Genomic DNA, 26931 nt, shown 5'->3' on the forward strand with positions numbered 1-26931 from the left:
TGCCCAGAAGACTGTTAATAACTCAACTGAGGATTTGCTTGTCATGATGACAAAGTCTTAACATTATGGAAAAGTTTTCTCTTCCTCCCTATTTTTTAAATTTAAAATTGTATTGACATCTTTTATACAGCATAGTCACTTCCAGTTAAACTGCACCTCCTCCTAGAAAGGTTTCTGAATGTAATGACAAAGGACATATTCTAAAACTAGTTTTCCCTGTTGATCTAAAAAAACCTTTGGTTTATTGACCAGTGAAACATAAGCTCCCTTTATTTGTTTATTTTTGTCTCTGGGAGAGGACTAAGTGGGTAGGAATTTCCTTTTGGTATTTATAATTTTATTTGGTCTTAAAAAATAAAGTGGGTACGTTTCATGGAGCTGTAGATAATTCAAATAATTAATTAGTTAATGAATTAATTCCCATTCAAAATTAATGAACATAATTACAAGCAGCTTACCATCTTGTGGGAGGTCAGTTAGGAAGCTGGACCAGATTAATCAGTGAAGCAGACCCTCAGACCCCTGAACTTTATCCTACCATCTCTAATTCACAAAGATGCTTCAAGCTAATTTAGGGACAATCACTAAGATCTGCTTTAGGACCTGTTCATTGTTCTAACCCCAACAAAAATGTTTTTCTGGATTAAATCCATGCATCCAAGGACACTGGATACCAGCAGAAGGCCCTGGCCAGGGCCACTCCGAGCCCCGGCCAGCAGCTAATTTTTATCATTTTAAAATTACATTTTCTAATTTAATAGATATGATGTGATATTTCAGAATTTATGTAATTTGTAATTCTATGATTATTGGAGAGTTTGAAAATTTTTTTCGTGAAGTTGTTGATCATTTCTACCTCAGAAACCTATATCCTTTGATCATTTATCTATTGGGGAATGAATTTTACTCTTACAGATTTGTGTAAATTTCTCATATATTTTGGTTGTTAGATTTCTATCAGTATAAACCATGGCCTGGGACTCAGGTTCTGGACTTAACACAGACAGGGTTAAAATTGGGGGGCTTGCTTCTTGGGCAAATCTCCAAATCTTACTTCAATATAGCTCTTCACAGATGTGGAGTTGCCAGATTTCATGAAAGCACTCTAGGTAACAATGCATATTAGGTACAGGAAAAACCTTTAGTGCACCACACAGAAAATGAAAAAAAAAAAACAAAACAACCTAAGGGATTCACTGCAGCTCATAGATAATTAATAGGGTTCCCTTTCCCTGTCCAGTGAGTCTCATCTTGTCCTAGGGCCCAATTCAATCTCCCAGACTCATAGCATCACCCGGTCATTCTGATTTCCATTGTAAGGGAAACAAATTTGGATTTTCAAAGGGGACCAACCCCCAACATTGTGCTGAATCCCCTTTCACTCCAGGCATCCAGTATTATGGTACTATCCTAAGGGTACGGACCACCCCCACCCCCAAGTAAAATATACTTAGGATTGCTAAAAAGGAAACTCCCCTACCATTCTAGTCCTCCCACTTTCACCCCAGATACCGCTACAGGTTTCCAGACTCATGGTACTTGCACTCACCTCCTGCCCCCAGCAGGATGGTCAACCAAATTGGAATTTCTAGATTGGTAACATCTTTCCCATCAGATCCCACAGATCTATTACACCTAGTTTTTCCAACATTCTGTTTAGAGCTGAACTGTCCAAGTAATGCAAGGTTATAGCAAGAGACTAGAGAAGGTTCAGGTATCTTGCTTCCCTATGTGTGGCTCTAGTCCCTTGCTGCTCTTCTTGTTCTGAGGGGGTCTCATGTGCAACCCTTTTCTCCTTAGGAAGCTGGTCTGTCCAGGAATTTTCCCTGCCTAGAAGTCTGGGTTCCAGAATTCCCTAAGGTTGGCACTACTTTCCCTCTCTCTAGAGGGCTGCAGCATCATGTAGCTCTTCTCTCTGGAAGAGGCCATGGCTCTGGGCCTGTGCACAACTGTCACATGCCTCTTGCTGACCAAGGCTGAATCTAGATCTTCATAGACCAGGAGCTCAAGGTCCAGAAATTATCTGGCTGCCCATTCTGGCACTGAGGACCATTGCTTGGTTCCTAGGGAACTAGGGGTCAAAGGCCATTTTCCGGTTGCTACTCTTCTATTTATGTTTAGCTCCCTCAGTCTCAAAAACAGAATAGTAAAAGGGAGAAAAAAGAAATTCCACAACTGATTCTCTTTATTCTTTTGTTGTTGAGTTGCTTTGGTTTGTGCTAGACTCTTAGTGACCCCATGTGGGGTTTTCTTGGAAGAGATACTGGAGTAGTTTGCCATTTCCCTCTCCAGCTTATTTTACAGATGAGGAAACTGAGGCAAACAGGGTTAACTGGTTTGCCCAGGATTACACAGCTAGGAAGTGTCTGAGGCCAGATTTTTGAACTCCGGAAGATGAGTCTTCCTGATTTCAGGCACTCTATACGTCAGCACAAACAATACATTGACTCATTCGTTGACTCATTCCCAATGAGTTGAGATACAATTGAAGTCCCAAAGGCTCACCACCCTACAAGCTTATCAAGTTGGTCAGCTAACTCCCCTTTTAAATCCACTGCATCAGAAATACTATGGGCAACTGTCTTCTCCCAATTTGTTTCTTTCCTTTTTATAGTACTGAAATGTTATTTTTATGTGACAAAATGCATCCATTTCATTCCCTATAATTTCTTCTATTTGATGAATAATTACAAACTTTCCTCTTCTCTGCAATTTATGTTTTTTTTTCCTAATTACTTATTTTAAACATGTAGGCCATTTTGAATTTATTTTGATATATATTATGAAATGCAATTCTAATCCCATTTTTGGGTCATTTTGCTCTCGTTTTTCTAGTAATTTTTATTGAAAAATGAATCCCTTTTTCAGACAGTGACCTATTCTAAGCTTTTACTTCTTTTTTAAATTCTAGTTTTTAGAATGTGCCAGGTACCATGCTAAATGCTTCACAATCCCATTTGATCCTCACACAACCCTGTCAGGTAGATGTATCATTACCCACTTTTGCACAAATGAAACTGATTCGGATAGATGGGAGAATTTTATTTTTGCAACAAGTTTCTCTGATAAAGGTCTCATTTCTAAGATTTATAGGGAACTGATTCAAATGTATAAGAATAAGAGCCATTCCCCATGTGATAAATGGTCAAAGAACACAAACACACAATTTTCAGAGAAGAAATCAAAGCTATCAATAGTCATATGAACAAATGCTCTAAATGATTAATATTTATGTAATATGTGTTTGTTCTGTTCCCATTCTCTGAGAGCCAGGGATGTTACATTCCCCAGTCCCATCCTCAGCCATTCTCTGTTACCCTGAGGGAGTTGGAGATGGTGTCTCTTCTCTCCCATTAGCCAGAGCTCCCCACTGGTTGTTTCCCTACACTGCCTTTTAGGGGCTATTGACAACAGTAACTGGCATCTCATTTCCATTTAACCATTCAATGTCAGATTAGCTTTTACAGAGGAACATTTACTTCAAAGGCACAGCAAGAACAAACAAATAAACATTTTAACAACACCTTGGGACATAATCCCTTCATACCACCTTGGTCTCTGGGTGGGGGAAGGGATTAGACTTGCTGCTTAATTTAGTTCCTACATAGCATTAGTTCCACTAAGTTCAAGTTCAAAACCCCATTGGACTAGCACACGATTGCTCCTCGAGGTTTCCCTGCTAGGAGAGCTGCAACATCCAACATGGAATTTTGGGCTTCAAGATCCCCATAGCTTGAGCTCTTGACTCTATTCCTTGCTCCTACAATTGAAAATGACAAATGAGACAACATCAAAACTTCAAGTTTCTCAAGGCCACATGGTTTAAGGGGAAAGGGTATGTTACATTTATAATTTTGCTTGATTTATCCTATTAAATTATTTATTGTTAATATTATTTTGACCAGACCTGTGGTTTATCAGCATCATGAGAAACCTACTTCCTAACAGGTGTTGGTACCTCCTCTGGGATGGATAGAGAGTCACCTGGGGCATTATGGGTCAGAAGTGAGGCTTATACATAGGTTTTCAAGTCTCTGAGGCTAGCTCTCTGTAAGAAATGAATGGACTTTTCCAATTCTTAATATTACTGATTTTCTTACTGTTGTCATTCTTCTTAACTTTTCCTTTATAAATATAATTGCTAGACCATTAAATACCAAAACAATTTTTCATTGTCATTGGAACCTTTAATTATGATAGAATTCTTTTATCTCTTTTTTTTAAAAAAATACATTTTAATTGATATATTTTGTTTTTACATCACCTACATTTTCCAATGTATTCTTCTTCTCTCCTCCTCCCAGAAAACCATCCCTTATAGCAATGAGATTATTCTTAGATTGAGACTGCCTTGAAGGCAGGGACTTTTATTTTTTGCCTCTTTTTATATCATCGGTGCTTAGTTAGCATAGGGCATAGCATGTGGTAGGTGATTAATAAATGTGAATTGATTGACTGACTAAACTAAACTAAAAAGAGGGAAAAAACAGTTTAAGCAATATTGTAAAAATGATCAAATGTGAAAAACTTAGTTATTCTGATCAATACAATGAGCCAAGACAATTCCTAAGGACTCATGAGGTGGACTCCCAAGACTGATGAGATCTTGCAGGAAGCAAATTCTCCCTGTGTTCCTGGGTGAGGCAGGGCTGCCTTTCCTTGCAACTGGCACAGTCCTCCAGGAAGGTCTTGGCCTCCTAAGGTGCCACTTAGTACAGTTCCACCCCTGTAGCTCTCACTTGGGCAGCTAGATGGCACGGTGGATAGAATGCCAGACCTGGAGTCAGGAAGACTCCTCTTCATGAGTTCGAATCTGGCCTCAGATACTAACTGTGGCAAGTCACTTCACCCTGTTTGCCTCAGTTTCCTCATCTGTAAAATGAGCTGGAGAAGGAAATGGCAAACCACTCCATATCTCTGCCAAATGGGGTTCAGATGGGACTGAAAAATGACTCTATTCCAAAGCTCTCATTTGCTGATGCTGACCTTTCTCTGGAAGGGTTTCTGGGCTGCTGCTGTCTCAGGCTTCTCAGCTCCAGATGATCCTATTTGCAGCTGACACTGTTCAAACTGCATCAATTATCAGAACACTGCAGAGACAGTTAAATGAGATTTATAACCACTCAAGTTTAGCTCAATTATCAACCAGGAAAAACCAAGTAGATGAACAATGTCTATCACTCAGACTCTATTGAGCTTGTCTATGTGTGTGTGTGTGTATACATGCATTTATGTGTCTGTGTGTGTATATATATATATATGTGTGTGTGTGTGTGTGTATGTATAAACACATATGTAAACATATATCCATATACCTTTGACAAACAGACAGAGAGACATTGTTTAAGCCTCTTTTATCTGGCTTCTTCACACTGCTTCTTCCTGCCTTGGCTGAGTGGCATCTTTATTCTCTTACGGTCAGATGCCTGGGCCCCAGGCCTCAGGAGTACAGTTACTGGCTCCAGTACAAATACAGTCCTGCTGAGAGGCTACTTCCCATCTTCTTAAGTCTTTTTCTACCTTCTACCTTTTCTACCTTTCTACCTTCCTAAGAGCATTCCCTAGGCAGTACCCCAAAGGACTGTCTCTCAGGTAGATATGAAACACACTCATACACACAAAACAATGAAATACACATATATGAGTGTATATATACATACACATGCCTTTATAAACATATATATATATATATATATATAAAATACACGTGTGTGTACATATGTTATTGCTATCCTTGACTTTTTATTTTTTTCCACATAAGTTTTATTGATGGAATATAAAATCTTTGAGGATAAAGTCTGTTTAAGCTTTTTTTTTGTATTCTCAACACCGACCCAGCACATACTTGGTATATAGTAAGTGCTCCATCAATGCTTACTGCTTGATTGACTGTGGCTTATTGTTTTTAGTTGGCTGTCATTTCTGGATACATTCCCCTATGCCTCTTATATCCTACCTTACTCCTGACACTAATTGAACCCTTCCTTGTAAAAAGAAAAGGAATTGAGCAAAAACAACCACGATGGTAACTGCTGGAGACCATTGCCTAACAGTGCACGTGAAGCTCTGCTGTCTCAGGGAAGCCTCTCTGCTTGCGGAAGAGAAGTGTCACATTCTCGGCTCTCTGGAAACCTTTCTCTTTGCCAGGGGCCTCTGTGGTGTGGCTTCCTTTTAGCTGTCATTTCAAGTTTTGTTAATTTCATTCTGCATCAGTTCATGCAAACCTTCCTGTGCTTCTCTGAATTCCTCCTATTTGTTATTCCTTGTTCAGTTCTGTCTAACTGTGATGTTTTCTGGGCAAAGATACTGGACTGGTTTGCCATTTCCTCCTCTAGCTTGTTTTATAGGTGAGGAAACTGAGGCAAACAGGGTGAAGAGACTTCCCCAAGGTCACACAATTAGTGTATGTCTGAGGTCACATTTGAACTGGGGTCCTCCTAACTCTGGGCCCAGCACTTTATGCCCTCCAGTGCCCATTAGCTGCCCTGTCATTCCTTACTACCTCAGAATATCCCTTTATATCCATGCCATAGATTGCTGAGCCTGATCCCCAGCCAAGATTTAAATAGTAAAGTAAGAGCCGTTCTTCCAACAAAGATTTCTAAAATAAAATTGCCAGGAAAAATAAAGGCAATAAACATCCAAGGCATTTCATTTGCTATTGTTCAGAATTGATTTTTACAGTCTGATTGGAAATGAATGTGTGACCACTATCATTTTATTTGTAGAAACAACTGTGGCTTTCAAGAAAGACCATTTAATTTTTGCTTCAAGAAAACCCTGAGGAAATACAATTAAAATGAGTGAATGGAATAGTTGATTTAAGAAGAGCTGATCTGAACCAAGAGCACAGCAACTCTAACACACAGAGAAACTGCCTTAAGTATCCAGCTTTTTCCGAGTCTGATTTACAAAAGTGGAACCTTCATAAAATTTTATTCCTATGAAATAAGCCCCCAGACATCTGTAGTAAAACTGAATTAACCTGACATTAATATGTGTTTATATATGTACATATAAATAAAACTTGGACATTCTCCCACCAGCCCCCAATATCTTGTTTTATTTCTGTTATGCTAAAACTCAGTGTTGACAATCTGCCTGAGTGACAAGGATCCAGGAATGGAAATATTCTAGCCAATGGAGGGGAAAACTTGGTCGTCACAAGAATGGAATGTAAGTTTATCCAGGACAAAGGCAATGTTTTCTGAATATTTTGGAAATGTCAAATTCTGGCTGATAGGAGCCGGGCTGCCTCTCAGGTGTGAACCTTAAATAAAGGCCCATACCTGCTTCCCAGGTGGGCCTCACCCACACAAGGGGAGATTTGTAAGGGGGCAAGAAAATAGTTTCCAGGCTGGTTAGATCTTTGCTTTTCTAGGTTGTCCTCACCAGGCATTCTGACCTCTATTATTTTCCCTTTTCTGGACTGACCCTTGTTCTTGAACAAACAAAGGTCTAGTTTGCTTTCTGGTTCCAATCTGGTTAAGTCTTAAGCTCTGATTTAATACACACAGGCACACACGTTTACATATACACATTACTGGCAGGCAGAGAGCATGGGTCTAATGGGGTAGCATCCTGGAAGAACAGTGGGTATGTGGGTGTGGGTGTGTGTTGGCGGTGCTGGGTAGAGGTGGGATTTCCCAGTGGCCCTTCCCCTTTAGTCCACATACATTCTCACACCTGATTACAACAGGATCATGGAGCTAGTGCTGGAAGAGACCTCTGTGCTCATCTACTCCAATCTCTTATTTTATGGAGGAGGAAACTGAGGCCCAGAGAGGTTAAGCGTCATACAATAGAGAAGACCGATTTTAGAGCCAGGAGGGACCTTTGAGAAAACTGAGGCCGAGTGAAAGTCCCATAGGTAGTGAATTATAACCTTAATTATAGACTTGTGATTAGATACAGTTGCACTCAGTAATCTTTAATAATAATAATTATGGTTATTAGCAATAATAATAATAATCATCTACATTTTAATGGTCCTATGTGGATGTGATTTCGTTTGCTTCCTATCACAAGCCTGTCAAGTAACTCTCTGCTGTCTGCCTCATCAATTATCTGGCTAAGATTACAAACAGAAATCCTAAGGAGGAGGGGGAAGGCATCCTGAGAACCCCAGAGTGTGGTGGTGAAGGGCTAATGAGGCTTCTGAGGCTGCTGTGCTCAATGGCTTTCTATTATCATGCCGCTGTGTCAGATGAGATCACACCTGTAAAATGCTTTGTGAACCTTGACATCCTGCACAAGGGTGAGCCAGGAATGATGATGGTGCTTTTCAAAACGGGCAATGCCTTTGGTGGTTTTGGGTCTCCTTCCTTTAGAAGACTGTTACCTCCCACACTTTGCTGCTGTCAATGTGCCTACACTTAGGAATACTGACTTTTCTTCTCCTACCCACAATTGTTTGCTACCTGTGATCTACAATGGGATGAGAACCCAGATAATTAATCTTATTAGAGTTGTTGGTAAAGTAAAAGTTAATAGGCCCTGAGGGATGACCCTGATCAGTTTTTGACTGTATTTCATAGATTTCAAAGTCCCTGGACATGTGATGTATAACTGCACTCATACCCATGACTTGACTTTGAACCACATTCAAGAGACATTTTATTTTTGACTTTCTTGAATTCATATAAGTGAACAGGAGATGTGAAATCTATGAAGACTGAATTCCAGGAGTAGCAGAAACTTCCTTTCCTTTCTAATTTTGGCTTGACTATTTCTGTACATGAAAATAATGGAACAATCACAGAATCTTAGAGTTTAAAGACACCTCCCAGGACAGCTAATTAAATCCGAGTCAAGTCAGGAGAATTGATCAAGAGCTTACTATGCCTCAGGCAGGAAGCAGCTAGGTGGCTCAGTGGACTGAGTGCTGGTCCTGGAGTTAGGAAGACCTGAATTCAAATCCAGCCTCAGACAACTTACTAGCTGTGTGACCCAGGACAAGTCATTTAACCTCTGTTTGCCTTAATCCACTGGAGAAGAAAATGGCAAATCCCTCCAGGAATCCAGGATGGACAGCACTGGTGTGATGTGGTCTACAAGGTCTAGAAGAGTCACACGAATAACAACTACACAGGTCAGGCACTGCGCCAAGTGACGGGGATACAAAAACAAGCCAAAAGACAAGCCCTCACAGAGCTTCCATTCTAGCATCTGTAAAGGGAGCTGAGAAGGTCAGATCAACAAAGGTCGATGAAAGATAATATGGATTCTCTAGGTCCTTGTGCTGTTCCCTCTTTCCTGTTCTCTTAATACTTTCCCTTGGAGACCTTACCAGCTCCCACGGTCCAAGGCTCATCTCCTTGCAGATGACTCCCAAATCGAAGTATCCAGTTTTCATCTTTCTCTGAGCAGCACATTCTACTCGATATCACCTTTTGGTGGCCTGGAGGTATCTCCAACTCTGTGGACCCTTCCTAAACTGCCCTGTTTCTCCTGAGGGCAACATGACTTTCCAAATTGCCCATGTTTCTAACCTTGGCATCTTCCCTGACTCTTCTCTCTCCTTCACTCCCATTACACAATCTATTTCCAGTTCCTGCCTATATGACCTTCACCACATCTCTTGCATTATTTTTTTTCTCTCTACTAAAAAACCCACCACCCCAGAACAGGCCTTCATCACCTTTCACCTGGTATCTCCTAATCATCTACCTGATTCTAGTCCTCTTTAACCGACCTCTCATGGAGTTGTCAAAGAAATCTTTGTAGGGTACATGTCTCTCTTTCTCAGAAATCTTCAGGGGCTCCCCATTGCCTGGAGGGTGAAATCCAGACTGCTTAAACTGACACCCAAGGTACTCCACAATCTGGCTCCAACCAGCCTTTCCAGATTCACTCCATTTCCCATCATGAACTATATGTTCCAGCCAAAAGGAATTGTTTATTACATGTTCCTTGAACTTGATTCTGTTACCTGCCTACATGCATTTGTATAGGCCAGGAGTGGGGAATCTGAGGGCTTGAGGCCACATGTGGCCCTCTAGGTCCTCAAGTGCAGCCTGTTGAGTGAATCCAAACTTCACAGAATGTTCTATGATAGGCCATTCTAATGCATGCTCTCATCTCTGCCTCTCAGTATCTTGACCTGCTTAGTTCATACACCACCTTCTCTGTGAGGCCTTCCTCACTCCCCCAAGTGGTCAGTGTACCCCCAGCCCCGCCCCCTTCGGTCTTCCTTGCTCTCTATTTGTGTGTAGAAACTCTGGTAGAATGTAAGCTGCTTGAGAGCAACAACTGTTTGTGACTTTGTAACCCTAGTACATGGCATATGGTTGTTGCTGTTCTTTGTCACCCCATTTGAGGTTTTCTTGACAAAGATACTGGAGTGTTTTTTTTTAACAGACAGAAACTGAGGCAAATAGGCTTAAATGACTTGTTCAGGGTCACATAGCTAGCAAGTGTCTGAGGATAGATTTGAATTCATGAAGAGGGGTCTTTCTGATTCCAGGCCTAGCACTCTATGCTCTGCACCACCTAGTTGCTTCCACAGCATCTATGTGCAATGCACATAGTAGGTGCTTAATAAATGCTTGTTAAATTGGATTTCTTTAAGAAACCAGGGGAAATGTCCCTGAGGAGGGAGTAATATATAATAGGTCTAGAAGGATAGATTGCAGTCAGATTGTGAAGGGCTTTAAATGACAGCCAGAGGAGTTTATATTTGAATCTTGGGGCAAAATGAGGAGCTTCTTGAGCAGGGGAAGAACATAGACCTTTGTTTGAGGGATATCATTTTGGCAACTGTGAGGAAGATGGATTGGGGAAAGGAGAAGCTGGATGCAGGGAGACTGATTAAGTAGCTATTACAGCATCGACCTGAGAAGGAGCAAGGGCCTGAACTAAGAACTAAGGTGGTGGTGGTGTGAGTAGAGAAAAGGAGAGATGAGACAGAGAGAGAGAGGCAGAGAGAGACAGAGACAGGGACAAAGAGATAGAGACACAGAGACAGACAGACAGACAGACACAGAGAGACAGAGATGGAGACAAAGAGCAGGCAGAAAGATAGAGACAGAAAGAGAAAGAGAGGAGAGACAGAGAGAGAAGACAGAGACCCACAGAGAAAGAAACACACACACACACACACACACACACACACACACACACACACACACACACACACACACATGCTGTGGAAGTAGCATTGGCAAGATGTGGCCTGGGGACTGATTGGATAATGAAGAATGAAGGAGGGCTGAAGAGCTGATGGAATGCCCCATTGGAGATTTAAGTGGATTTAAGTGGGCCAAAGAAGGACAACACAGGATTTGTTGATATTTGCTCAAGTCCAGAAGACTGCCCAGGGACAGGTTCCAGGGGTCTTGTCATCTGATTTCGGATCCATGTGAAGCTGGGGCCTTTAGAAGGATCCAAAGGATCCCTACCCAGGGATCCAAAGTACTTTGTCAAGTGATAACCAAAGTGCTCAGCAGAGGCTTAGATCTCCATGCAGACTGCCTGGGTAGTGAAAGAACTCTCTGTCCCTGCCCTGGAAGCCCCCTCCGCTCTCCCCAGTAGGCTGCTCTGGTGAATGCTGCAGGATCACATTTATCCTTGATAAATGCCATGACAAGCATGTTGGGGATCCTGCCCACCCAAATGGAAGGAGATTCTGTGGTTCTTGGGCAATCATGCTGTATTTCATTCTCTCTCCAAGGTCAGCCACGCTGTTTTAACACCTTTTGAGAAGCAGCTGTTAGCTGCATATTGGGCTTTAGTAGAAACTGAGCAACTAACCCTGGGTCATGAAGTGATATTAAGGCCTGGAATTCCAATTATGACTTGGGTAATGAGTACCCCAGCTTCTCACAGAATTGGACATGCACGAGAGGCGAGCATAATCAAATGGAAGTGGTATATTCAGAATAGGTCCAGAGCAGGCAAAAGTGGAGTTTCTGCTTTACATGAATCAGTGGCGAACATTGGCACTGAGAGAAATGAAAAACCCATTGAATCTAAGCAACAGATGGTGCCATCCTTAGTGAAATGGAATAATGGATATGATGGACTAAGTGTAGAACAGAAGAAACACGCTTGGTTTACTGACGGGACAGCAAAATATTTAGGACAGAAGAGACATTGGAAAGCAGTAGCCCATAACCCCTGTACTAGGTGAACTCTGGAAAGTTCTGGGATAGGGGGAAGTAGCCAATATGCTGAACTGATGGCAGTACATCAGGCCATCAGAATGGAGAAGGGAGGACAGTGTCATATATTTACTGATTCATGGGCGGTAGCTAATGGATTAGCTACTTGGATGCCTATATGGAGGAATCAGAATTGGGAGATTCATGGCAAACAAGTTTGGGGTAAAGAGTTATGGGAAAATATATGGGACATGTCTTTGGTTACGGATTTGTCAGTTTTTCATGTTGATGCTCACGCGACCCTGACCACACCAGAGCGTGAGTACAATGCACACGCGGATTGACTAGCAAAGATTGCCACTGAATGTATTGTCCCTACTCCAACTCCAACTGATGACTCAGCCTTAGCAAGATGGGTCCACCAGACTGCCGGCCATTTAGGGGTCCAGGCCACCCACCAATGGGCACAGGATCGGGGTATCAGTATCTCTCATGCGTTGTTAAAACAAATAACAGAGGGGTGTTGTATATGTCAATTAGAAAAAGAATGAACTCTTCCTAGGATAGTAACTGGAGAAATAGCAAGGGGAAAAGTTCCAGCCCAAATTTGGCAGATAGATTATATTGGCCCACTACCCCAGGATAAAGGATGTAAATATGTATGTACGTGTGTTGACACCTATTCAGGTGTACTAGTGGCTTGTCCTTATAAGGACGCAACTCAGAAAAACACCTGTAAAACCCTAGATATTGTAAGTTTATACTATGGAACCCCAATGCAGATTCAAAGTGACAATGGGTCACATTTCAAGGGCAAAGAAGTGAAAAGATATTGTGTGTTGAACAATATAGAATGGATATATCATATTCCATATTACCCACAAGCATCTGGGCTGATTGAAAGAATGAATGGATTGTTGAAAGAACAGCTGAGAAAATTAAGCTCTAATAATTCATATCGACATTGGAAGGATAATTTGTCTATTGCCTTACGTAATTTGAATAATAGGCCCTTAGGGGGGAGTACACCTCTAGCCAGAATGATGACCCCAAATTTGCAGATTAGAGAACAGCAAACACGTGAGATCCAAAATATTGAATTTTGGACTGTGAGGGAAGATGTCCCCCTACCATGTCCAGGAACACCTGATTCGGCAGGATATGATTTACATTGTATAGAGAATTTTAGGTTGAATAGGAAAGAGATAAGAAAAACCCCTACTGGAGTATGTATGAGAATCCCCAAGAATCATTTTGGACAGATATTACCTAAACCAGGATTAGCAGCTCAAGGAGTACATGTATTGGCTGGAGTGATAGATTCGAATTATCAAAAAGAAATTGTTGTGACACTCCAGAATTTGGGTGAAAAACCTGTACAATTTGGTAGGAATGATAGGATAGTTCAAGTGATTATTATCCCCTGTGAAAAAATACCCTTTGTGAAAACTGACCCTCCTCCCAAAATAACTACTAGAGGGGCAAAAGGGGCTTGCTCCATTGATAGAATAAAGTTGGGAGCTAAGGTATGGGTAAAACGGAAGCCAGATGATATTCCAAAGGCTGCAGAAGTCATAGCCCATGGGAAGAACAACACTGTAACAGTTGTCTATTCAGGGGAAGATAATTACCAAATCGTGCCCCTGAACCATATATTTTACCGTGAATAGGGCTATAATATTAGATTCACGGACCCCACAGGTATGGCTGATGCTGGTAATTGACACAAGCCACTCAGAGGGAAGGTGACTTTGTGTGATTAACGGATGAAAGCTTGTACATCTGGGGAAAGTCTGGGAGGACAATCCTAGTCTATCTAGGATGGGATCCTCCTGGTTTCCCTTGTACATCTGGGGAAAGGCTGGGAGGACGATCCTGGTCTCCATCTAGGGTGGGATCTTCTTGGCTTAGTTTCTTCATTGTGTTCCGTTTAAAAAGAAACATTTCCCATCTGAGTTTGGCTCTGATATTGGATCTCTGCATAACTGAAATTTCAACTAAACTGGAGATGATTTTATTTAAAGGATAATAGCCCATACTTGCCTACTCTTTTTGTTCTCTGTTTTAGTTAACCTTGTCGCTAGTTCTGTCTCCTGCAGGTTTAAGCACCCTGCAGTTTCCGGTGACTGCCTAAGCACATAGCATTCTTGGAATTCCTGCCAGCTCGCTAAAGAACTGAACTCTGGAATTGGACTCTTTGGGGCAGGGACACCTCTACATCCAATTTCAGCAAGAAGAAGCTATGGAAAATGAGACCTTCACCCATTACCCCAAGATTTTGAGCCCCAATTGTTTGAGGGGGGGATGATGATAGTGTTCTGTGTACTTATTTTGTGTTATCCTTGCTATATTGTTTTATTGTTATGATATTATTGATCCTATGTAATGGATACGAAGATCTAGGGGTGGATCACATTTGAATCGTAAACCAATATTTGGGAATGTCACTGAATGATATGTTTTGCTTTATTGTGAATGATATGTTTTAGTTTCCTGCATAATTGGATCACAATGTTCTAGGATATATAATTTAATTTGAATTATGATTGGATTGTGCATCCTAGAACATTGTGAGGGGTGGAGTGTAGCCAGAATGGACTTTGTTTTCTTTGAATGACTCAGCTTGCCTCGTTGAGCTTCCCTGGACGCTGGGGCTTGCTCTTCCGGGGCAGGACCAGAGCTTCCTGTGTGATGAGTCGTGGCGCTGGCTGAGGGGAGGTGTGTTAATGTGGTCTACGCTGGGGGAGGGGCCAAGTCAAGAACCAATCGGCCCTGGTCATTCAGGCGGCGCTTGATGATGTCAAAAACTCTATAAGAGGGGAGAGGACAGCTTGAAGATCCTCCTTTCCTTTTCTGGTTGGAGCCAGAGACACCTACAGCCGAAGCTGAGCCGCCGGTAGCAGAGCTGACTAGAGGCTAGTGGGTAATCTTCTTACCGTAGAGGGGAAGCATGTATACGATTTTGCCTTATACCATCTCGCTTCTCTGTGGCCTTCTGGTTACCCTTATAAGGCGGACTTATTGGGCCTGGAAGCTTTTGATGAAAATATCAAAATGGGGACGCTGGTTTGTGGGCTTGTTATTGTGGAGTGTAAATACATGCTTTAGTTCTCCTGCCTTCTGCCTAGAGAATTCCTTATATCCTGCGGTTCCGGACCTTTTAGGCACATATGAGATTCTCTTCGAAATCATAAATTCTGCCTTCCTAATATACACGCCCTCCTCTGCAATGACCCTCCCCCTATGTCTGTGCCCCTGGGATGCAGATGTTCCTATCTTTTGGGAAGTACCTTCTGCCCTGAGGTCCCCAGGTAGCTCCTCACAAAAAGTCTCTGAAATGACAGAAAATTATTGGCCAACTCAGGCCTTTCTGGGCCAGGTTGGAGGTATCTGACACCACCTAGAGGTTATAGGCAGGGAAATGGAGAAAAATTCTGAGCTGGTTAAGTTAGGCTTGTTTTAATGGGTGTTGTCTCCTCACAGAAAAGATTTCAATACAGCCCAAAGGGCTCTTCTAGAGAAGGGTGTTAGATTCTCCTAACTCCCAAGCACATGCAGGGAGACCTCCCATGGATGACATGATGGGGCAGAAGAGGGAGAGAGGAGCCAATTCCTTTGGAGATTTCCACATGGGCTAATAACTGAGAGCTCAAATCAAGGGTCTCCCACCTTTTACAATTTCTTTTTCATTTGTAGTTCTTGTTTATTCTCTATTGCATTTAGTGAAAGGGGGGGGTGAATTTTATGTTGGCTAAAGGGTACAAAACTCTCCAAAGGAGAAGGAAGGGTGGGACTGTGGTTTTCGGATAGTGGCTGGCTCAAGCCCAGGTTAATAATCTGGGGTCCATTGACCCCTGGGTAGATATCAAGGGGTCCACGAACTTGAAAAGGAAAATACATCTTTAGCTCAATATAATTGGTTTCCTTTGTAATTTATGTATTTTATTTTATGCATTGGAACATTTTGTTCTGAGGGGTCCATAGGCTTCCCCATACTGCCAGCGGGCTCCATCACCCAGGAAAAGGTTGAGTCCCTTCTCCATAGTATTTAGAAATAACCTTGCTTGGTTCAGGCCTCCCCGCCCAATCTTTATATTTCAAGAAATATAGGAAGAGACAGGATAAATTATAGGATATGTAGGAGGGATCGTAAGGGTCATTTAAGGTTATCTTTGTGTCTCACTTAATCACTCTGGTTAAGTGACTCGTCCAGGTCACATACATAGCAAGTAAATAATAGCAAAACCAGGATCTGAACCCAGGTCCCCTGACTATATACAAATCCTACATTCTTTCCACAGCATCACGTTAGACTCAGTGGAACTCACTGGACCCTAGAGGAGGTCAGGGTGAGAGGGAGTCATCCGCCGAGAGGCCACAGGAATTTTAAACATGACATGAGTCTGGATATTCAGTTACCATAAGAGTGTTCCAAGGAGACTAGAGAAGGTGGACTGGGTATAACCTGGGACGGTGCCAAGGATGTATGTAACAGTGTTACAGTAAGGGTCACAGAGTCATAGCTTTGGAAATGGGAGAGGCGTAAGAAGCTTTCATATCTGACCCTCTCATTTTACAGATGAGTAAATGGAGGACCAGAGGAGTCAATCAATTTGTCCAAAGTCACCCACGTTATAGCAGCAAAGCTGGGAGGGGACCCAGGTACACTGACCTCACATACGCCATTCTTTCTACTGTACCGTGCATGTTGTCTCCTGTCTGTCACACGCTTGTTGACTGCAATGATATCCATGACATTTGAGGAGAGGGTGAGAGAGATACTCTGCCTGCAGATGTTATGGACACAGGGGAGGGACGAGGAAGAGGAGAGTGTTTTTAAAAATATGTAACCCCATATTCCTAGGGGAAGTGGGAATTTGAGCTGGGTTGGGAATAATAAGCTTATTCCTCGTAGCTGTAAGCCACAGCAGCACAAATATGAACTTGGATAAATTCAGGTTTCCTCTCCTTTACTTCCATAAGATGAGACCATGAGCGAGGCCCCATCAGGGAGCAGTGTTCTCTTTTTCTTTTTGAACCAAAAAGATAGGGAAAGTGCCAGGAATTTGGCTAGTGAGGAGAGCCAGGTTTGGAAAGCTCTTAAGCCTTTATTCAGAGCTCTCTAGTAATACTAGAAGGCAGGAGAGTCATGCATGCACACATCCCATCATGTTCTTGGCTAAGCAGTCCTAGCCTGGCTTTCAAGTGAAAGAGATGAGGGTTTTAGATGCCTGCAGGGGCATTAGGAGCCAAAAGTGTCTTATGGCTGCCAAAATGCTAACACGATCCCAGACTGCCTTAATAGATGTATCAAGTCCCAATCAAAGGAGAGAGTGGTCCCATTGTATCCTGTTGGTTGGACTACACCGAGTATAATTGTGATTGTCTGTGCAGGTTGCAATAAAGACTGTCACATCCAGATGGGGGTGAGGAGGGTCTGGCACCTATGTCCTTTGAGGCTGAATGAACAAATCAGGGATATTTAGCTCGGAAAAGAGAAGACGAGGATGGATTTGGATGGATGACAGATTTATTTCTCCTGTGTATATCTAGAGGCATTGTGAATACAGAAGGAGTCTGATTCAGGGTCACATCTTACCTCTGACAGATACTGGCTATGGGACCCTCAACAGACTCTCAATGCCCTAGGACCTAGGCTAGGGCAAACCTCTAAGGGAGTTTCCCTGTTCCCAGAATTTCCAGATTTCAGCTCAGGTCAGGGATATGTTTTCTAACATTTAGAACTAGCCCCAAATGGCATCTTTTTGAGATGGCGAAATCCTAGGTGCTGTCATATCAGGATGGTCATTTTTCGGGGCTGTTGTAGATTTCTGCAGTGAGGTTGCCCTAGGTGACAACCATCATGCTTTCTCCCTCCAAAGAGAGAACACGACACAGCAGACTCTGGTAGTACCACTGGGGCCATTTTATTCCTTCCTTTTTTTTTTTTTGGGTGGAATTATAGTGTCATCACTTCAGAGAGCCCTCCCTAGGGAAATTCTATCTGTCAAAGCTGACAGACAAGCCTCCTACAACTTTAAGTCTCTGTGAATGGCCCAGGGTGTTGAAGGGAAGTCATGTGAGGACGCTCATTAATTCAGTAAATGTCAGAAAAAGAACCCAAGTTTTCCTGACCTCAAGAACAGCCCTCTTTTCTCTCTCTATGCAAGCCTATCCACTTGAGGGAAGTTATGTATCTCCATTTTACAGATTAGAAAACTGAGGTTCAAAACAGACTTTAAGAGCCCGGAAGGCTTTTGCCCAGGGTCACTCGTTATGTATATGTGGGAGGATTTGAATCCAAGTCTTGTCCAAGGTCAGCTCTGATCCTTTAGGTTCCAGCCGCCTCCACTATCAATCAATTCCTCTCAATTTATTATTATCAGAGAGGGGGAGGAGGGGAGGATGTCTCATTCCTCTTCCTCCGGTTCTCCCTTCTCCCCCCACTCTTCTCCCCCCACTCTTCTCCCCCCACTCTTCTCCCCCCACTCTTCTCCCCCCACTCTTCTCCCCCCACTCTTCTCCCCCTCTTCCCCCTCCTCCTCTTGCCCCTCCTCCCCCTCCTCCTCTTGCCCCTCCTCCCATTCTTTCCCCTCCCATTCCCTCCCACTTTCCCCCCTCCTTCTCCTCCCCCTCCCACTCTTCCCCCGCCTCCTTCTCTTCCTCCCCTCCCGGCGCAGCTTTTGCGGGTCACGTGGCCGAGTGGCCCCGCCCCTAGCTCCTCCCCTGCTGCTCCCGCGCACGCGCCCTGCCATCCGGCAATCTTCCGGAGCCGTCTCCGGCGGGGGCGGCCCATGGCTTGGCAGGGCCTGGAGGGCTCGAACCCGGGCTCGGGCTCCGGGCGGTACCTGGAGGAGGAGGTGGCTGCGGCTGAGGAGGAAGAGGAGGCAGCCGCAGGCGCGACGGAGGAGGAGGAGGAGGAGGAAGAAGAGGAGGAGGAGGAGGAGGAGGAAGGCCTGGGCCGGCGCCGGCTGCGCTGGGACGGCTTCTCGGCCTGGCTGCACTGCGTGTGTGTGGTGGGCTTCGACCTGGAGCTGGGCCAGGCCGTGGAGGTGAGGCCCGGGGCCGGGCCGGGGCCGGGGGCGCGCGGGAGCCCCCTCCCCTCCCCCTCCGCCGCGCTCTCCCCCTCCCCCACCCTCCCCTCCCCCGGACAAAGGAGCACCCCCATATCTGCTCCCCTCTTCCCCCCACCTCTGTCCCCTTCCATCTCTCTCCATATCCTCCATGCCCCTCCCCTGTGACCCTTCTCCATCTTTCTCCCCTCCATCCCCGTCATCCTGTTTCCTTCGTCCTCTTCCTCTCTCCATTCCATTCCTCTTCTCCTCCCCCCCTTTCCTCTGCCTCCATTCCCTTCCCCCTGTCCTCTCCATACCCTCCCCTTCAGTCCTTCCCCTGTGTCCCCCTCAGGCCTGGGAGCCCCCAGCTGGTTCTCTTACCCACGGACCTAAAGCTGTCAAGGACTCGAGGTCCAGTCCGCTCATTTTGTGAGGAGGACACTGAGGCACGGAGCATTCAGGGGTCGTGCCCAAGATCACATCAGTAGTTCGGTATTGGGCTGGATTCAGACTCAGGTCTGATGACTCTAAATCATCTCACTGGCTGTGATCCAGGATGGGGACGAAGGGGCAACGTCTTTGCTCTGTTCATACTGGGTTTTTTCACTGACATCTTTCCGTGGATTGACTCGACTTCACCCTGGGAAAGCTAAGCAGGGAGTTTGCTTTGGATCCTTGATGAAGTGGAAGAAAGCAGTTGATAAGCTGAACTGCCTGTGATACTTTTTTTGAGAGTGGGAAAAGACCATGCGTATTTCTTTCCATTTACTACAGGATCCTAGCGTTAGAATGCAGCTAGGTGGCACAGTGGATAGAGCACTGGGCCTGGAGTCAGGAAGACCTGTTCAAATCCAGCTTCGAGGCTTACTAGCTGTGTGACCCTGCGCTAGTCACTTAACCTCTGTTTGCCTTAATCTGCTGGAAAAGGAAACGGCAAACCGCTTCATTATCTTTGTCAAGAAAACCCCATAATGAAGAGTCAGGCAGGACTGAACAACTAAATAACAAAAACTATCTAGAGCTGGCTGTTTAGCTCAGACCTCTCATCTTATGGAAGAGGAAACTGAGGCACAGATAGGTAGTGTCAGGTGGAATTTGATCTCAGATCATTCGACCTCAAACCCAGCAACTCTGCATTGCACTCATTGGCCGTGCTGGGGATGGGGAGAAAAGGGGCATGACCGCTTGATTCTCTGTTCTTTGTTCTATAAGTGTTCAATTTTTCACTGATCCCCTTGGTTTGACTGACTTCATGAGGGGCAAGGTGGATGGGAGGGAAGCTTGGGCCTGGGTGTTTGCCATTGACTTCTAGAACCGTAATGGAAAAAGGTGGCCTGACCTGGGGTGGGGGGGGGCCGAGGGGGGCTGGGGGCTGGGGAGGTGGGCAGTGCAAGAGGGAAGAGGCTGGGAGAAGCCTCAGGGACCTCAGAGCCATCCAGTCTGCCCCTTCCCCCATGTTTTACAGATGAAGAAACTGAGGCTTTCACTCTTGGTGCATCCGACTGTTCCACGGAGTCTTTAATCTTGGAACAGCCCTCGTATCAAGTGTTTTCTATTTAAATTCATTTCCCTTTTTGATGTTTTTTTCTTGACCCTGATGAGTGCTTCTGGAATATTTAGGAAGTAAATGTCTGAATGGGTGTAGAAGAGGAAGCATTGTCTTGGTTTCATTTTTGGTGCAGAGGGGCTAGTTAAAAAGGAATTTGAGTTTGGTTTGTCCCTTCTATATAAGGAGTCCAGTATTTGTAGACAAAAAGAAGGTGCTTTTTAAAATGGGTGCAAGTATTATGAATTGTCACTGTCTACGGGACATGCATTTCAAGTTGTCTGGTTCAGTATTAGCGTTGGGTTTTTATTTCGTTTGATCTTGTGACCTGCTGGGTTTGCCAGAAGACTGGCTAGGATGAAGGGTGAAATCTGACTGTGGTACAGAGCTTTTCTTACCTGAGATGGGAAGACCATTTATTGAATACCAGAGCATTTATTGAATGTCTCCCATGTTGCCTGGCACTGTGTTACAGAATGCAAAAACACCAAAGAAATGGCTCAGTCTGATCTCAGGGACCTTCTACTGATCTAATGAAGGGATGGCTCTTGGATTGGGATTTAGGGACAGGGGGCTAGCTTAGCCTCTTGGTTGGGAAGACCTGAGTTCTAGCCCCTCCTCTGACTCATGTCCGCTTAGGGATCTGGGGCTAGTTTTTTAACCTCTTAGTTTACCTGGAAACTCTCCAAGACTTTACAGTGCCGAATAGGGACCCATCTTCATTAGTGGAGGGAGATTCTTCTGCCATTGAGATTACAGGATGGGTGCTTGAAAGATGTGGAGCCTGGAGCTTAGGACCCTATTAGCACTGCCCTCTAAGCAGATTTATAAAGATGATCCATTACATAATCTGAGTAGATAGGGGAGTTGAAGAATTAATCAAAGATAGTGAACGAACGGCTCATCAACAGGGGCACAGCTTTTCAAGGCTTTGATGAATGAAGAAATTTATAAACCATGTGTTAACCTTACCATCTATTAACTTGAAATTCTTTCTACTTCTCGATGTCTTTGCACTTGAACTCCTGAGAAATATGGTATTGAGGTTCAGTGGGTTTTCTGTTTAACAGTAGGAAACGCTTTGCTTTTGGCCCCTTGGAAACAAATCTTGCCTCTACTCTTCTCATACCTCCCCCCATACTTCAGAATAGCATTAGATTAATCCTTCTCATACAGCCTTCTCCAGTCTCCTTGCTAGTGTGGCAGGATTATCTTTAGTGGATTTCGGGGACCCACATAAATCTCACTCTGGGTACAGATCTCTGAACATTTTGATTTAGATGAAATATGCTTAACAAATATTAAGGTCAGTTTTGAATAGGAAAAGTTCACTTAAGGGCAGCCATCAGTCTGGGGATTAATTTTGGAAGCAGAGAAAAGGCTTTTCCTCCAAATCTGGCTTTGGGATTGAGGCTGATTGTATGCATATATGCACCTGATGTGCTTTCTTTTAGATTTTCATGAATAAACTTTGATATATTTTATTTTTATGTCACATAAGTACCTCTCCCGTTCCTCTTTCACAGAGCCATCCCATATAACAAATTTTTTAAAAGGGGAAAAGTAGAGAAACAAATCAACAAAACCAATTAATAGGGTTCAAAAAGTCTGAAAATACGTGCATTGTTCCCACCCTACAGCCTCTGCTGAAGAGTGTGGGAGGAGGGAGGGAGCTGTCTTTGTAGCGCTCATTTGGGGCCAGGCTTGTTCTTTGTAATTCTGCAAAATTCATTTTCAGTTATTTTGTGGTTCTTTACACTGATGTTGTTGCCTATATTGTGTTCTTCGCTCTGCTGATTTCACTCCGTCCCATTCATAGAAGTCTTTCCAGGCTTCTCTGTGTTGATCATATTTGTCATTTCTTATAACATAGTAATTACCATTACATTACTTCACATGCCACAGTTTGTATGGCCCTTCCCCTGTTGAGGATCAACTTTCCAGTTCTTTGCCACTACAAAAAATGCTACTATAAATATTTTTGAATATGGGGATTTCTTATCAATGACCTCATTGGTTTATATGCCTGGTAGTGGAATCTCTGGGTCAAAGGATATGGGCATTTCAGTCACTTTATCTGTAAATCCAAATTGCTTTCCAGAATGATAGCACTGACTCACAACTCCACCAGCCAGGCCCTGGTGTCTCTGTTTTCCCACAAGTGCTTCAGTAGTAATTGATCCTAACTTTTGTCCTCTTTGCCAGTTTGCCAGATAGTAAGTGAAACTTCAGTGATTTTGATGTTCATTTGTCTTGTGCTCTAGAGCAGTCTTGCATATGATTATTAATAGTTTCTGATTCTTTTGTGAAATTTGTTTTTATTCTTTGACCACTTATGTTTTGGGAAATGGCTTTTGGCCTTGGTCTGTTAGTTATCTCCATATCTTGGATACCAAATCCTTATGTGAAAATTTGATTTAAGATTTTTTTTCCCATTTAATTCTTCCCTTCTTAACCTAGTTGCATTAATTTTCTTGTACAGAAACTTTTCAGTTTCCTCTAATTCAAATTATCTGCTTTATCTTTCCTAATTGCCACTCTCTCTTGTTTAGATAAGAAATCTCTGATATCTACCTCGAGCTTTCCTTCTTTGTCTTTTGCTTTGGTGGGTTCCCCAGAATGATGAGGTCTGGGTTGGCTTGTATCTATGGGGAGAGAGTTGGTGTGAGGTTCTGGCTTACTGTCCTTGGTGCTTGTTTGTCATTGCCTTTTCCCACTGCACAGTAGAACCATGTAAATATTAGGCTTCTACTAGCTAGTAACTGATGTTAACTGAATTTAAGTAAGAAATACCAGTGAGATTAAAGAATAATAATAATAATATAAACCTTTCGAAAGCAGGGACTATTTTTTTTCTTATCTGTGTGTGACCTGGCTTAGCATGGTGCCTTACATGTAATGGCCACTTAATAAATCATGGTTATTGGACTAGCAAGGGAGACTTTGGAGAGGGTAGACGCGTTGAGGCCAGGGAGGAGAGGATCCAGGAGAATGGGTGATTGACAATGTTAGAAATTGCAGAGGATTCAGAAAGGCTGAAGACTGGGAAAAGACCATTGTATTTTGTAATTGAGAGAGGGTTGGTAAGTTTTTGAGAGAGCAGTTTCAGTGGAATGGTGGGCACTCAAGCCAAATTCCAAGTGGGATGTTCCGAAGCCTATGTAGATGACTTTGTAAGAATGTGGCCCTGCATTGGAGGAGAGAGACTGGGCCACCATTTGAGGGGAAGTCAGGGTTAAGTGAATGTTATTTGAGGGTGGGGTGAATTGGGCATGTCAGGCAGAGGGGAAGAAATCAGTCTCCTTGTCTGATTAGGGCAGCTGGGAGAGAATGCTAGACTTGCAGCTGAGAAGACCTGAGTTCAAAGGCCGCCTCAGATGCTTAATGTCTGTGTGATATGTGCTGCTTCCCTTCTGTCTGCCTCTGTCTCTTTATCTGTAAAATGGGGTAATAATAGCACCTACCTCCCAGTGTTGTGAGACTTGAGCAAGATAATTGTAAAGCCCTTAGCACAGTGCTCGGCACTTAGCACTGTATAGGAATTTTGGGTATTATCATTATGTGACTTCCAGCTCTAAATCTGTGACCCAAGATTTATTCTATATGTGGAAAGTACTTTAAGTGTTATGTAAATGTTAGCCATTATTATTTTCGAATACAGTTGTTTCCGGTGCCTTTAATCTCTTCCCTCTGCTTGAGTTTCTTCTCCTCTTGTAAAGCTCGGCCCCAGTGCTACCCTCTCCATGAGGCCTTTCCTCACTTTCCACTTTGGTAATGACTTTTCCCTCTTACACATGTTTTGTAGCTCTCTAATGGATGTTTGCTGTAGTCCTTGTCAGTGTCCATGTCATAGGCCTTTACTAGCCTGTAAACCTCTTTAGTGGGGTCGGGCACTGTGTCTTATCTCAACTTTCTCTCTTCCTCAGCCCTGCTGTGATCAGCAGCCACTACTTGCTGGCCAAATTTTTATTCACTTGAATTAAAATGTGCGTGCGTATGTGCACTCAAGGAGATGGGAGGGTGTAGTGAAGGGTTTTTAAGGATGGGGAGGATTTGGGTATATTTGAAAGCTGTAGGGAAAGGAGCAGTTGCTGAGGTCAGAGGGACAAAGGGCACGGTTGAGAATGTAGTCTGCTGGAGAAGCCAGGAGAGGGTGGGATCAAAAACCCATGTAGAGGGCCCTTTCTCAGAGACAAGGGAACAGTGGGAGAGGCTGGGAGATGATGGCAAGGGATCTGAGGGGAGATAGAATGGGAGAAGAGGGAGTTTTCTCTGGTCAAGTGGCCTCCATTTTTATTTTTCAGCAAAGAGGCAAGGTTCTCAGCTGAGGTGGGGGGGGGGGGCGGTAGGAGAGGGACGAAAGCTTCTGTGGGTCCTGAGGTAGGGAATCGCTTAGGGAGGCACTAGAGGACAGAAGGCTTGGCCTGCTGCATTTGGAATATGCCTAGTCAGTAAGGTTAGGAGGCCGGCTGCAGCTTTCTTCAGTGGCTCTGGAGGAGGAGTTGAGATGCAAGGCAGTGAGTTGGACAAGAGAAGAGAGAGGGAGGGAAGGAGGAGAGGGCCCTGGACTCCAGACCACAGTTGGAATGACTTTTGGGCTAAGATTGGAGAAAGAGGAAAGTAGAGTCAGAGTCTGAGAGTACAAAGAGGTGGAAGAATGAGAGATCTTCATGAGGGTAAAGAAGGGGTGAAGCAACTCTTGGGAGGAAAGAAATGGTAGGAGGTGAAAGCCAGGTAGGGCAGTGCCAGAATTTCTAATTAATTAATCAGTCAGTCAGTAAGCATTTAGTAAGTGCTTACTATGTGCTGCTTTGTTCTATGCTACTACTTAGCCTAGGCAGGCACTCTTGGGGTCCCCAGAGCCCTCAGGCAGGCACATACTCTCAGGGCTCATACCTGAAGCCTTCCCAGTTTGTTACAGCTGGCAGGGGTTCGTACCGCACTGACAGAGCCTTCAGTGATCCTGGGGAGGAATTGGAGTAGCCAGATAGCGATTTCAGTTTGAATCTCTTGACAGTTATAGTTAGTCAGTTATGAAATTGCCTTCTCTTTATAAAGAAGAAACTTGATTAAAAGTAAGTTTCAACCAAAAATCAAAGTTGTAAAGTGTACATGAAAGCATAAACTTAATGTAATTTGCTAAAATGAAAAGGATCTTCAAAAAGAGGAACTGAATAAGCAAAAACTTCTTTTTTGCTCTATTCTTTTCTGATCTTTTCATCTTGTGTATTTAACAGACTTTTGGGCTTTTTTTTTGTATCTGCATGTTTTATCTATGCTTTATTTTCTCTCATTTGTGTAATGCTTTCTTATATTTCTTTGTATTTTTCATATTTGTTGCTTTTTGTGGTGGGATAATAATCTGTTCCATTGACAAGCCACAACTTATTTAGCATCCCTAATTGTTAGACATAATGCTGTTTCCAGATATAAAATCATTTTGTGGTTTCTCCCCAGTATTATATCAGAGCTGAAGGAAATTACTTCTGTCTGGGACCAACATGAATGTTGTATACCCAGCTTGTTTTGACAATTTCTGCTATGCTTTGTATTTTCAAGAATGCAGTAATGTAGTGAGTAATGAGAATCTATCCATTTGGTAAATGAAGAAAACTGAAATTGGCCCAATGTGTGACATCAGTGGCAGAGATTTTTTTTTTAAAAAAGCCTTTACTGGATTTCCGAATGTAGATGTTCAGCTTTGAAAATTCAGAACTTACTCTTGGGCTAGGGAAATAATAGCCCTTCTAAGGGGAGGCCTGTACAACTTGGAACACACAATTAATAAATAAAGGCTAAGATATCTTCCAGGATTATAAGATTAAAACTGGAAGGTAACCCGAGAGATCATTAGCTCCCTCATTTTACAGATGAGAAAACGGAGGCTCAGAAGGTCATGTGACTTGTTCATCTTAATTTTTTTAAAAATGAAATTTATTTTAAAAATTATCAGCCAATTACTTTTCCTCTCTCTCACCCCCCCCCCAGGGGAATAAGCATGAGTTCTTTTAAAAAATGAAATATTATTTTTAAAATTATTAAGCATTCATTTTTTTTTCCTCTCTATTGCCTTTCTTCTACCTCTCCCCTAGCCCCAGAGAAAGAAAACCAGAACCCTTGCAACAAACATAAATAGTTGAGTAAGACAAATTCCCATGTTACCCATGTCTAAAAAATGTGTCTCCTTCTGTATATCTGCATCACTTCTTGCGGGAGATGGGTAGTTCTG

The 26931-nt window shown here is 43.3% G+C and overlaps 1 protein-coding gene across 1 annotated transcript in view; it reads left to right on the forward strand.

Annotated features, from left to right (window-relative positions):
• The first annotated feature begins 18848 nt into the window (after nt 1-18848).
• The window catches only part of DENND6A (DENN domain containing 6A), a 61551-nt gene continuing 53468 nt past the window's right edge, over nt 18849-26931 (forward strand). The window contains exon 1 of the mRNA XM_036738332.1: nt 18849-19153. Within this exon, the coding sequence (XP_036594227.1) occupies nt 18896-19153 (258 nt within the window). The 5' untranslated portion in view covers nt 18849-18895. The remainder of the gene's footprint in view (nt 19154-26931) is intronic.

Source organism: Trichosurus vulpecula, chromosome 9 (genome assembly GCF_011100635.1).
Source record: "Trichosurus vulpecula isolate mTriVul1 chromosome 9, mTriVul1.pri, whole genome shotgun sequence".
NCBI classification, from domain to species: Eukaryota; Metazoa; Chordata; class Mammalia; order Diprotodontia; family Phalangeridae; genus Trichosurus; species Trichosurus vulpecula.